The 13406-nt window shown below is 43.8% G+C and overlaps 1 protein-coding gene across 2 annotated transcripts in view; it reads left to right on the forward strand.

Annotated features, from left to right (window-relative positions):
* PARP11 (poly(ADP-ribose) polymerase family member 11) overlaps window positions 1–11496 on the forward strand; it is a 33099-nt gene extending 21603 nt beyond the window's left edge. For both annotated transcript variants that reach the window (XM_057703607.1, XM_057703608.1), the window contains 2 exons: window positions 6907–7058; window positions 8567–11496. In XM_057703607.1, the coding sequence (XP_057559590.1) occupies window positions 6907–7058; window positions 8567–8883 (469 nt within the window). In that variant the 3' untranslated portion in view covers window positions 8884–11496. The remainder of the gene's footprint in view (window positions 1–6906; window positions 7059–8566) is intronic.
* Window positions 11497–13406: the final 1910 nt, after the last annotated feature.

Below are 13406 nucleotides of genomic sequence, written 5' to 3' on the forward strand. Positions count from 1 at the left end.
AAACACAAACATTTCATCGTGTTTGTTGTCAGTGGCGCCATGTGAGCTGTGTAGACGCCCTGTGCTTTTCTCTCGTCCTGCGTGTTTTGACCTGGTTTCTCAGCCCTCTTCCTCATCCTCAGGGAGAGCTGCTGTGTAAGCCAGTGCCAGCATCCCCTGCAACACTGTTTGACAGTCTCTCCCGCACGCCTTCCAAGGTTTCCAGCTGGGCATCGTGGCTGGATCAGCATTATTTGGGGTCCGGGGAGCTGTTTCGTTTTGTTGGCTCAGACTTCCTTGCCTGTTAGTTGCTTGTTTTTAGTTTTGAAGGACATTGTAAAACGTACCTTCAAATTCCCTGCTGAGCCCAGAGTTTATGTTGTAGATTTAAAGTCTCCATTCATTACTCAGTTGAGGTTAGAAATGACCCATTGGATTGCTCAGTGTGCACTTAACCTACAAATAAGCCCATTACAGGAAACTTACAGGTATTGTCCACATTAGCCTGTTGTGCTATATTTTCTTTAATAACCAGCACTACTGAAAATAAGTGGTTTTCAGAAAGGTTTTTATTAAATTTGTGTTCGAGGTTTGATTTCTAATTTTTTTAATACAGGCAGACATTTAACATTTAGTCAGGAAAATTTCAAATAATAGAGTCTGATGTTATGACCCCATGTATCTATCATCCTGATTTAACATTTATCTATTTACCACCATAATCTGTCCCCTTTTCTGCAATGTTATTGTTGTTGTGAAGTATTTTAAAGCAATTTCCAGGCCTTAACTCATTTTGTTTTCATATACTTGGAAATCGGGCTGACTTTTGTTTGGTGATAATATGTAGAATTCTTTCATGCTTCTGGTAGGTCAGTTCCTAAGGCCTGAGTAAACTCCAGGGTTTATTCTCATAATAGTTTATATTATAAAATAAGGATTTTCAGCTTATATTCTTTGTAATTTTGAGTCTTCGGGCCCAGCCCACTTTTATTTCTGACATTACTCAGTTTAACTGAGTTTAGGTTTTATTCAGTTCTTGCTTAGATGATTCGTTTGTAGAGGAAGATGGAGACCTCTGTATTCTCTGATATTCTTCTCTCAGTGAATAAAGTAAGTTTTCCTAAAATATTCTGATGAAAACTTAGTTCCTTATTCTTAATCAGGCCTCTGAAGTGGAATTCCTATCAGTCCTCCTCATAATTTGAGACCTCAATTAAGTCCTAGTGGTAGAAATGTTCCAGTGAATTCCCGACACATCATGTAATACTGAGAACCTCACTGGAGATGTTTTCACTCTGTCGATGCCACTCATGATGTTATGTGAGGTCTGCCTGTAGAAATCTGTGATGGGAAGTGAACCTGCCACCTGCTGTGACAGCAGAAAATACTGAGTCTCATTTTTTAAGGACAGCCTCATTCTGACTTCTGCCTGAAGGACAAAAGTAACCATGTCCACCCCATTTTCACGTAACCTGTGACTCACTATACAGGCAGGAGGCCCATGCGAATTCAGCAGATGTCAGTGTGCATGTCGTCCAGGCCTTCCTTCCTGCTTCTTCCAGCAATATGTTCCAGCACCAACTTTGTGCTGGGCACTGTTCTAGGCACTTGGCATGTAAGAGTGCAGAGGACCAGAGCTTGGACAAGGGGCCAGGTGTTGTACCGCTGAACACAGGGGTGGGCACAGAGTGAGGGTCTCTCTTACCCTTGGTGAAAGAAGTGGAGTGTATGAGGGGTGAGGAGTGTCACAGAGCATTTCTTAAGCCAGTGTCATCTGAGCTGGAGAGGGGAGGCCCCCAGGTCTGGGAGCAGCATGGGCCAGAGACTGACAAGAGGGAATGCAGAACCTTGAGAGGAGTTCACACAGGACAGAAGATAGGATGAATGATAAGAGAAGATGCTAGAAAAGTACTCAAGAGGTAGAGAATGCAGGAGTTTGTGGGAGACCCACTGGGTGGTCATGTGATTTTCTCCATCAGCCTTACTTGAGTTGGACTGACCCGAAGTTGGGGTCAGAGAGTTGGCGCAGGCCATGCCACATGGGGTCTTGTAAGCAAACTAAGAGGTTTGGATTTTTTCCCTGGGACAGTGGAAAGCCATTGCAGGACTTTAAGCAAGAGAGTAATGGAGATGATTTGCATTTTAGAAAAATAATGTATCAGGCTGTACTGTGGAGAAGGGGTTTAAAACAGTGTTTCTCAGGAGTGAATTTGCCCATCAGGGGATGTTTGGCAGTGACTGGAGCCATTTTTGATTGTCCTGGGATAGGATGGGGAGATAGCACTGCACCTGCAGGGTGGAGAGCAGGGCCGCTAAGCATCCTGTGATGCACAAGACAGCCCCCCAACAGAAAGGACCCCCCCTGACCAAAACGTCAACAGTGCCAAGGGTGAGAAACTGGTTTAAAAGGATCACAGAAGCAGGGTGACCAATTTAGGAAATTGTTTCAGTAATTAAAAGCGTGACACATTGGATGACCTGAACCAAAGTGCTCTCTGTAGCACTGCAGTGAAGAGGACCGTTTTGAGATATTAAAGGTGTAGGATGACGTTACCTGGTACTCGATTTAATGCACATGTTGGGGTGGGGAGGAGAGATGGGAAAGCTAACTCTGAACGTTCAGGCTTATTTGTTGAGATCAACTGAGGGAAGTGGGTGGGAACAGGGCTTGGTCTGGGGACGATGGGGAGCGGGTAGCAGCTGACACATGGGTCAGGAACTCAAGACAGCAGTGTGGACAAAGATAAAGGTTTTGGAATTACTAGAAAATGTAGGATCATAGAAGCCACAGGAATTGATAAGATGACCAGGGGGTTTATGTCAATTAAGAAAAGAAGAGGGTAAGTACCAAACTCTGGAAGGGATAGACAGAGGAAGAGAAAGCCCAGGGAGGAAGCTGAGAAGTAACCACAGAAAGTGGAAGAAAACCCATAGAATGTGGAGTCACAGATGCCAAAGGAAGAACGTGGTTGACACAAGTATGTGTCATCCTCAGGGTCACATACGGCAGAGATGCCATGAAAGATAATATTGAACACGTCCTTTGGATTTTGCAGCAAAAGGTCATTGGTACCCTAGGCGAGAGTAATGTTGGTAGACACTGTACTGTGTGTACAGCAAACGCCGACCACTCTTTCAAGACGCTCGGCAGTGAAGAGAGTGAGAGATGTGAGAAGATGGTGATGTGGAGGTGGAGAGGGTGCTTTGTTTTGTTATGTTTTTTGAATTTGAAGATGGAATTGACCTGAGGATGTTTACATTATTATAGGAAAGAACCTATGGAGAGGGAGAGTTTAAAAGACAGCAGAGAGAGGGAGGAGTAATGGGGTGGGATTCAGATAATCCCAGGTCAGAAGGAGAGAGGGTGGTCCAGATAGGCTTACAGATGAGGAGAAGGGAATTTGGAAACGAGGTAGGTCAGGGAGTTCCTTCCTGATGCTTTGTTTCCTTGGGGAAGGAAGAAGTGAGGTCACCTGCAGAGAATGGGGTGCTAGGGAGGGGGATGTGAGAGGGAGAGAGGAAAAGGGGAGACTGGAGACGGCCACTGTGGAACACAGGGGAACCACAGGGTCTCCGTCAGTGTTGAGGGCTTAGCTGACGTTGGAACATGTGGATTTGGGGTGGGAACCATGGTGATATTGTTGGATTGATTCCAGCAGCCCCAGTTCTACAACAATGAGGGAGATGGTCGGATGGGTCCAGGATCTGGAAGGATAAGGCAGCAGGAAATAAGAGCAGGGAAGGCTGCTCTTTGTTAAGAATGCTGACTTAGGTGGGAGGTTCTCCACCCCAGCTGCCTGTCAGAATCACCTGGGAAAGCTCTTTAACCTGTGCGGACATCTGTTACCCACCACTGAATCAGAGCCTCTGCGTTCTGATAGTTTTATCTTTAAAATGTTCTACAAGTGATTCCAGTGTTCAGCCAGGAAGGAGAACCCCTGGTCTAAACTGGACGAACCTATTTCAGTCCAGAGCACGAAGCCCCTCCTGCTGCGGTTGGAGTGTGAGGCACACCCAGCCTAGCCCGGCTGGCCCCCTAGTTCCTGGGCAGGGGTTAGGGTTAGGGTGGAGAGCCTAATTTAGTTTCAATCCTGTGGCTTTCCATGAAGGTTTAACTGGAGCCCAAGAGGCCCTGGGACCCAATGTTAGCCTTTCCTGAACAAGGTCGTAGTGTGTGAGTCTCTGCATGTCCTGGGTGCCTTAGCGATGGGCTCTAGAATAAACCATGCACACCATGGGGGGATGCAGAGCTGTGACCACTTCATCCCATGTGCCTCCAGCTGGTACAGATGCTGCGTCCTATCCAATGACCGAGCAGAGATTCGATGCCCACACTCCCAGCTCTTTAACAAACCAACACTTCATTTACAACATGTAAGAGAGATTTGAGTGAATTTTCAAACCAAAGTTCTTTCTAATCTGCGCCTGAAGAGTAGTGATGAGTGTATATCCTGATTCTAGGGTGGATTCTAGAATGTCATTACAGATTGAGACGCTCGACATTTGAAGGACGTATGTTGAACAAATGTTTACTTAGAAAAAAATAGAATGGCTTCACTGATGCTCAGCTAAGAGGACTGCCATAGCGGTAGGTGGATGAGCCCCTGAGACAGTGTAACTTGATTTCTACGAGTGGCTGAGAAAGGTCCTTGCCATGGAGGCGAGATGGAGAGATGGCTGCCAGTGACTGTACGAAGGGAAAAGTAATAGCTGGTTAGAAGTCTTATCAAAGGGCAGCGTGAATGGCATGCGTGCTTTCTTCTTGAGCCCCTTCCACACTTCATCAGGAATTTGGATGAGAATGTAGGAGCCTTGCTTATCACGCTTGCGGAAGATTTGAAGTTAGAACAGGGAGCTTACTTGTAGTGTGAAGGTATCAGGAGTCAGAAAGACCTTGGGAGATTGAAACAGTGAGTCAAAACAAATATGATTATCTTCTCTTAAAAAGATTTTTTTCTTAGTTAGAAAAGCAACAAATGTGCATTGTGAAAAAAACAAGTCCGTACACGAAGGTCTAAACAGAAAGTTGGCATAATTTGTGAAACCGTGAAGTAAATGGTTGTTAGAGGCACATCCTCCTAACGTCATGCTTGATGGTCTGAAAAGACTGTCTCCAGTAGATGAAAGCGTATGCATTTGAATTCTGATACATGCTGTCTGAGAAAGACCGTATACATTTTCATTCTCTCATCATTTAAGTGCAAGTGTCCTTTCCTAAGCAGCATGCCCTTTATAAATTCTCTCCTTTTAAAATTACTATATCAAGACAAAGCTTAACTGAAATGAACCTACTGCATTAGGTTTATGAATTGGTTGCACAAATCTAGCAAGCCTAGAGAAGCCTGCTTTGAGAAAGCTCCAGGAGTTTTAATTAACTGCAAGCTTCCATCAGCAAGCAGCGTGATGCCTGGTGCAGAGGGAGCCCCGCCAGGCGCTGTCCCACGACACGTGGGCTCTTACTGTTTCTTCCCCGCATTTATGGACTAGAAGGTGTCCAGCAGATTCCCATCCAATGAAGTCTGTCTAGGATGGAGAAAGGTCTGGAACTGTGCCGTCGGAGGGGTAGTTGAGGGAATGGTGTCTGTTCACCTGGAGAAGAAAGCCTATCTGTGTTCCTAGTTATTCCTGCATGTTTGGAGTTGTTTTGTGCAAGAGTGTTTGGTTTTTCTGTGTTCAGAAGGGAGTAACTAAGACCGATAGTGGAAAGACCAGGAAGGCAGATGGATAAAGACCAGGAAGGCAGATTCTGGTTCACTGTCTGGGGTGGGGGCGGGGGACTTTCTCACAATTACAGCCGATGGCAAATAGATTGGCTGCTGTGCAGAGCGGGGAGCGCCTGACACAGGGTGAGCGGAGCAGGCGCCGGCTAGCCGTCACTGAGGAGATAATGGGGGTGGGTTGTTTTTAAACTTTGAGACATCTTTTAAATGAAATGTCAATGTTTTTAAATGAAAATACAGCCAATAGTTTACAGACCTCCTTATACCTACCAATCAGATTTAACATTTTACTATTTGTGACATTTTCTTCATCTCTGTATCTGGGTTTTTTTATTTTTTAAGATACACAGCATTAGAGATCGAGGTGGACTGTTTCCCCATCTCCATCCTGTCCTTCTTTCCCCCTCAGGTTGCTGTGATACCTCCTTATCCACATTATTATATTTTACTGCCTGTGTTTGTAAACCTGTACACTACACATTATTATTTTGAGTTATAGGTCTCTTTTTGCATCACTCTTTTTACATTAAATCTTATTTTTCAAGAGTTATCTATGTTAATACATGTAGATCTAGTTCATAATTTTAATTTTCATACATAATTATTCATCTTGCTATGAAAGAATTTTAGGCTGTTTTCAGTTTGTTTTTGACTATTACAGTAGGTCCTGCATTGAATATCTTTTTATGTTTTGGAAGAGGTTTGTCCATTGGAAAGAGGTTTGAACTGGATGGCTTCAGTCCCTTCTAGCCCAAAGATTCAAAATTCAGTTCAGTTTAACCAACATGTCCTACTCTGGGGATGTTGATTAAGGCATGGTCCCTGCTCAAGGAATTCACTGTTTAAAGATTCTGTGAACTATGTATTATTTATTGTTTGTAGTGTCCTTTTTAGGCATCTGTAAGGCTTGGCTGGTTTAGGCAGTCAGTCACCTTACTATGATGGGGCATCGTCTGGGAGATCTGTAGTTTTTGGTATAATTTTCAACCTTAAGTGTCAGTATGAACTAATAATTTTTGATGAGGTGATTTATGTGTCCAAGAGCATTTGAGATGATTTTTTTTTCCAGAGCTATTTGTCCACTTATGTATGTTAAAAGAACTGTGTTCTGTTTCACCCTTTCTATTGAGCTTTGCTCCTTGAAAAATTAATAATGCCACTTATAGTAGATATCTGTGTGTCTTGTGTCTGTGTATTGTGTTTTTAGGAAAAAGGCTCAGCTCAAGAAAAAAAGAGGTGTGCCTCAGATAAATGAGCAGATGCTATTCCATGGTACCAGCAGTGAATTTGTGGAAGCAATTTGCATTCATAACTTTGATTGGAGAATCAACGGTATACACGGTGCTCTCTTTGGAAAAGGTAACTATCAGAATCCAGTTGGAGTGCTGGGAGAGAATCTCCGCTCTTGAAAGAGGAGTGATTGTTTGTAAGTCAGGGGCTTGAGAGTCATTAAGTTAAAAGGTACTGTACCTGGTTCCTGGCACACCTTCAGAGATTCTGAGACACGGAAAAGTCACTTCCTGCTTCTGCAAGATGGAAGAAGACTTTTTACAGCTCTACCGGATTAGGTAATCCCCCATGTCCCAGTCATTCAGATGGAGCATTATATACAGATTAGCTGCTTTTTGCATTACGACATTTAATTTCCATGTATGAGTCCTTTCTGTGGATAAGCCTGTACACTGAACTGTTTTATATCAAGTACCTAGAGCATTATAAAATAAATCAATTGATGTGTACATTGTACGTAGTTCTATTTTTTTGTTTTGTTTTTTAGAAAATGATAGGAATATTAATGAGCATTAGGAAATAATGGGGGAAAATCCTCACCTTTTTTCTAATGTTGTGAAAGTCCAGGTTCTCCAGTTTGTGCTCACAACTCAAGCAAATTAAGGGCAGGGGGTGGGGGGGCAGGTAGAGGTGGACATTTCTTTGCCTGGTCCTTATTTTGTACCTTATCTCCAGCAAGAGAGAACTGGCTACCACTCAGGATTAAGAGGTGCTGCATTTTTAACAGTAAATTAATTTTAAGAATAGCGACTGAAAAGCCCATCCCATTTATTTAACTGTAAGAGGATCAGAAAGGTGTTACATAAATCCCTTTCAGATTTGGGTAATAGGAGACTTTGCAGTTCATTTCCAGTATGTTTTAAGGTAAGTCTTCCCTTAATGATATCAGCCTCCTAGGCCTGCCATTTTGGAAGAGTCAGATACTTCACAGAGGTTTCATCTTTAGACAGCGGACCAGTGAGCTTGTTCTTTTGGAACATTCAGGTGTAAATAGCATCTCCCTCGCTCCGGAAATCTTTTCCTGGACTCGGAGTTCTATCATCTCTAGAAATATCATTGAACGGTTACCCAGTATCATGGCAACGTGGTTTCTTGGGGTTTGAAATCGTCCCTGCAGACCTGTGGTTCACTGTGCTCTCCAGTGGATGCTTAGATGGCGGGTGGTGGGTCGGGAGACGGTAGAAGGAGATAGACGTGGGAGGGAGGTCCGAGCACTTACAAGGCAGGTCCTGCCGCTTGTGATCACAGAAACCGTTTCTCTCTCTCTTACATACTGTATTTCTTTATACGATTCTTTTTGAAAACACAAGTCTGGTAGCTACATTTTGGTGGGGATGGTGTTCGTGGCGGGGACTGGTCTGTACTAACATCCCTATCCCAATGGCAGCCTGCATCATAGCTGTGCATAATAGACGGATTTCCATTCTTTTCTTTAAAGCCTACAGGCCAGGAAATTCCACGTCTGTTTTTGTTATACTATTCCATGTGTCTGTCCCCCTAACAATCACAGTGTTTTTGCTTGTGTTTCACACATTCCTTGGAGTAACCTTGGCTCTTTGGGCTCTTTTTCGTTTAAGGAACCTATTTTGCTCGCGATGCTGCTTACTCCAGCCGCTTCTGCAAAGATGACATAAAGCATGGAAACACCTTCCAGATTCATGGTGTAAGCCTGCAACAGCGACATCTGTTTAGAACACATAAATCTATGTTTCTCGCCCGAGTGCTGATTGGAGATTACATAAACGGAGACTCCAAATACATGCGCCCTCCTTCCAAAGATGGGAGCTACGTGAATCTGTATGACAGCTGCGTGGATGACACCTGGAATCCCAGGGTCTTCGTGGTGTTCGACGCCAACCAGATCTACCCTGAGTACTTGATAGACTTTCATTGATTTCACTTCCGAGTTTCCACAATCAAGAAAGTTTTATTCTTTTTCGCAGGGAGTTCTGCTTGCCGGTCATCTAGCTGCTCAGTGTTAATTATCTGACCCTTTGGAAGCAGATATGAAAGAAAGTGGCCTCCCTATAAAAAGACATACTGACTCCAGGGTTGGTTTGTTGTTGTTTTGTTTTTGTCCGTTCCTCATGTCTGTCACTGATGTTTGTTAAAGATTGATACCATTGCTGTTTTAACACCTGGGGTGAAAGACAGCGCTCAAAATGGAAATCAGCCAAGTCACTCCATCTTTCAAGTTTACATGTGTGTCTTCAGGGTAAATGTTTCTGGCTCAAATAGACTTATTCATATATATGTTCAAAAAATAAAAATATAGACCTAAACGTGTCCCTTCAGAGGAACTGAGCCTTTGTAAACGAATTCTGAAATGATTGTCCACTGATCAATGTGTTGTTTTCTCAGTCTTCTGAAAGGGGGGATTTAAAAGCTTGAGGCATCCTGAGCACCTTGAGAGAAATCAGAAACAAGGGAATCATTGGCAGTGCTGCTAAACAAGCCAGAAGGAGGGGATCAGGACAGGGTGCCCTGTTCCCGATGCCTTCGGACGGCAGGCTGCACACGCAGCCTCACTCCTCTCCTTCTCTTCTGCCTCCTGCGGCTGAGCTGCCCTTAATCAGCCTGCACTTCATTTCCCAGCGCTCCCAAATTCTTGTACCAAGACTTACTGCACCTTCAAAATGAAACTTTTATTTATTATTTAAAACACATACTTTCCCTTTGTTTCAGGGTCCCTGCCATGAATACTTCTAAGAGGCTTTTTTATCTGCTTCCCCCACAGACACAGCCATTCAGCAATGATTTATAAAATTCACACTGCTAAATTATATCTCCCCATTTTGAATCATTTGCAGAAAGCCTGGGATGCTTGGAACAAATCTGGTTTATTCTTTTGAGTAGCAATTGACAATCTGCTAACCCTCTTGAAAAGTTAGGCACAATTCATAATCGTGTTCAGTGGAAGCTTGTTTATGTGCTCCATCTGTTTGGCTCTTCTATTTTAAGGAGGAATAAGTAACGTGGGAACAGTTTCCTGCCCCTAAAGCTATTTTAGCAGAGGGTGGACAACAGTTCGGCGGAGATTTATACAGGAGTTCAGATGTCAGGTGGGGAATTGGCCATATGATTGTTGAGTTCTTCCAACCTTGATTTTCTATTATTCTACCTGAGAAAAAAGAATGCTGGTCTCTTTTCTGGGAAACCTTTTTCAAACTCAGTTTAATACTCAATTCCATCTCCATGATCTTCACCCAGTTTGGGCTGAAAGATAGTGAACATAATTTAACTTCTCAAGAAGAATCCAGTAAATGTCCATGCTTGGGACACTCCGTTCCATCGCTTGAACTGGGAAGGCATCTAGAAATAACACAAGTAAGGAGGAGGGAGCAAGATCAGGTATGTAGTTCTTCAGCTGCCATGTACCGCCAGATCTAGCCCAGAATGCACGTGATTATGCCGCTGAAAGGGAGCGGTACTCATTGAGTACCTAGTACTCAGGAAATTGCACGTCCAAGACTTAGAAGCCAAGTGACAAAAAAGATTTCCTGACTCTGATGTTCAGACTAACGGCTGGTTTAGAAGTACTGGTAGTGCTTAGAAAGGACATATTTTATTTAGAAGCGTGCAGAGGTCATCAGGGAAAGAGAGGAGGGAAAGGCACCAGGCTGCCTCGTGGGAGGTACACACCGCTACTCTAGACTCGCTCACAAAACACAACCTTAGAGGCATCAAGTCAGATTTTGAAAATCTTTTTCTTCTACTCATTTCTTATTTATGTACAAAATAATGTTAAAATTGTCCCCACTTCAACGTGATTATCTTTTTTTTTTTCCAATTTAATGTGATTGCCTCTGGCAGCAGTTCAGTGGGGTTACTGTTGCAGCTCTAGGCACTGGATCTAATCTTCAGGAGACTAAGAGCCGTTGAAACATGCAAGGCAAGCTGTGTGAACTTTGCTAGCTGGTGCATCTGTAGGAGGCAGAGAGCCCTGCAATAGACATTGTAAGTCACAACTGTGCTGTTATTCATGTCTGAGACCATACTCCAACTCCCCTTTTATAAGAAAGAGCTGATTTCGATGACCTTTTTAAACGTGATAGTGTGGAGTTCATTGATGTTAGCATTCTGTTTTGATCCGTAGGTTGCGTTGAGAATCATATCAGCGTGTAATAAGACCAGATACCACCGTTTGCCATCTTTTCCTCTTGTCATCACATAGTGTGTGTGGGGGGAGTGAGGAGGGGGGCAGTGAGGGTGGGAAGAGAAACCATTCGAGAGTCATGAATAAATGATTTTTAAAATTCTACAGTGAATACACTTCCACCAATAGTGACTTTTCTTTTCCACTTTGGTAATATCAGCCTCAGGTTTAAAAAAAAATGTTTTTATAAGACACAGTCTCCTAAATCTTGTGGTGACAAACAAGAAGGTTTTGTATTAGTGCCGCTTTTGATTTCTAGACTGTTCCAGGGGAGGGTCAAGACCTGGGGGCTGTTTGGGATGTATGAATATATTGTTTTTACATGGAGTGATTAAAGCTTTCCATGACAGGTCCTGTACATTATGTGTTTCTGTGATGTCTGTGTCTCATCTCCACCTTGCCTTATTTAAACCTAAGTTTTCAGCGCAAACTTAATGGACTCTCAAGGTGTTTCTTGCCTGTAAGTCTTCTGTAACTGACTTGCAGGTGGGGGGAGTCTCTTGTTTTCAGTTTGAATCATCATGAGCAAGAGTGAATCACATAACCCGTGGGGAAAGGCATTTACTGTGTGCAATTGAAAATTCCGAAACAGACCAAGGCCTGGCACCTTTACTCCTGGAGGCCCCTGGCCCAGAGGAGACTTCTGGAGGGTGTCTGCCGTCACCCGAAAAGCGTGCTTCCCGAGTCCACCAACCTCCAGCCACTCCCGGTATGTCCTTTTGAAGCGAGTTAGACATTTCACTTAATCTTTTAAGCTTCTGTTGGCCAAAAAGGAAGGTATCAAAAGATGCTTTAATTGTAGAGCCGGGAGAAATGCAAAACAGAATGACTAAGACTTACCTACCCGCAACACAAGTCAAGTTTTCTGTTGGCTAAAACCAGGCTGTCTACCTGCTGGACTAGTATCGAGGCTCGTTATGATGAAAATTCAACTGAGCTTTGATTGATGATGTAGAAAGGTGACATCTTTACAGAACTGTGCCTAAGCCATCCAGGTATTTGAGGTCACCTCCGGGGTTGCCAGAAACAGCACTAGAAACAATCTTACAGTGAGCAGTCCTGGTCCCGCTTCCATCCCAGACTGCCCTCTGGCCCCAGGGAAGGAAGTTTTATTTATTTTTAAATAAAGATTATATTTTGCATAAAATAGTCCATTTCTGGATGAAAGTATACATTCTGTACTAGTAAAGAGAAAAAGGACAGGTAATGAAAAGATAAGGAAAAGAAAAAAGCCTTGTCAAACATTATTTTTTATCAGAAACTTTAGCAAAGTGATTTTACTTCACTTTACCCTTTTGCACTAAATGCAGGAAGAGGTTTGGTGAAGCAAGCTGCCCGGCCTCATTCCCTGTGAACAGTTGGATTGTGATGCTTCGGTACCGCTGATGGAAGAAAGGAGCATTTCAAAGGAATATCAGGTACATGGTTCTCAGGGGCTGCCTGGTCAGCGGGAGTGATGTGTATGGGAGAGGTGAGCCCCAGACGTCTCGGAAAGATATTCACAGCTCATCGCTAACCTTCACGTTTCTGCAGGGGTAGTTTTCTTCTCGTGCTTTCCCAGACCCCGGGCTGGGAGCTGGCTGGGGAGCTGAAGTGGTCTCTTTCTCCCCCGCCCCCTCCTCTGTTGCCCTGCGCTCCTTCCATCCGCGGTCGGAAGGCGTCGGACTCATTCCTAACACCAGACGACACCTTCTTTGCTGTGACTCAGCTCAGTCTCCTGCTGTAAGATTATGCAATGCGTTTTCTCAACTCGAATTGCCTGGCTTCCATTCCTCAGCCCTGCAGGCTAAGAACTTGGCTTTTATTTGAACCTGCTCCCTGTGTGGGTGTGGATCTAAGAAATTAGCACTGGTCTTATTTATTTTTAAGTGGCTTCTTGTGAGAACAGAACATAGGGTTATGCCAAAGACATTTGTGTTCTCTGCAGTTTTTTAGCTTTGCTGCACCCTCTACCAAGAGGCTACACAGCAAGCTGATTCCAACTCTCATCTCACGATTTAAGCCAGCTCAGGAGAGTCACAATCCAGAATTGAATTCAGATCATCTCTGCACTATTTTTTTTTCTAATTTTATTTATTTATTTATTTGGCTGCGTTGGGTCTCTGTTGCTAGCTGTGGTGAATGGGAGCTACTCTTCGTTGTGGTGCGAGGGCTTCTCAGTGTGGTGGCTTCTCTTGTTGTGGAGCACGGGCTCTAGGCATGCAGGCTTCAGTAGTTGTGGCACGCAGGCTCAGTAGTTGTGCACGGGCTTAGTTACCCTG

The sequence above is a fragment of the Hippopotamus amphibius genome, chromosome 12 (assembly GCF_030028045.1).
Source record: "Hippopotamus amphibius kiboko isolate mHipAmp2 chromosome 12, mHipAmp2.hap2, whole genome shotgun sequence".
Lineage (NCBI taxonomy): Eukaryota > Metazoa > Chordata > Mammalia > Artiodactyla > Hippopotamidae > Hippopotamus > Hippopotamus amphibius.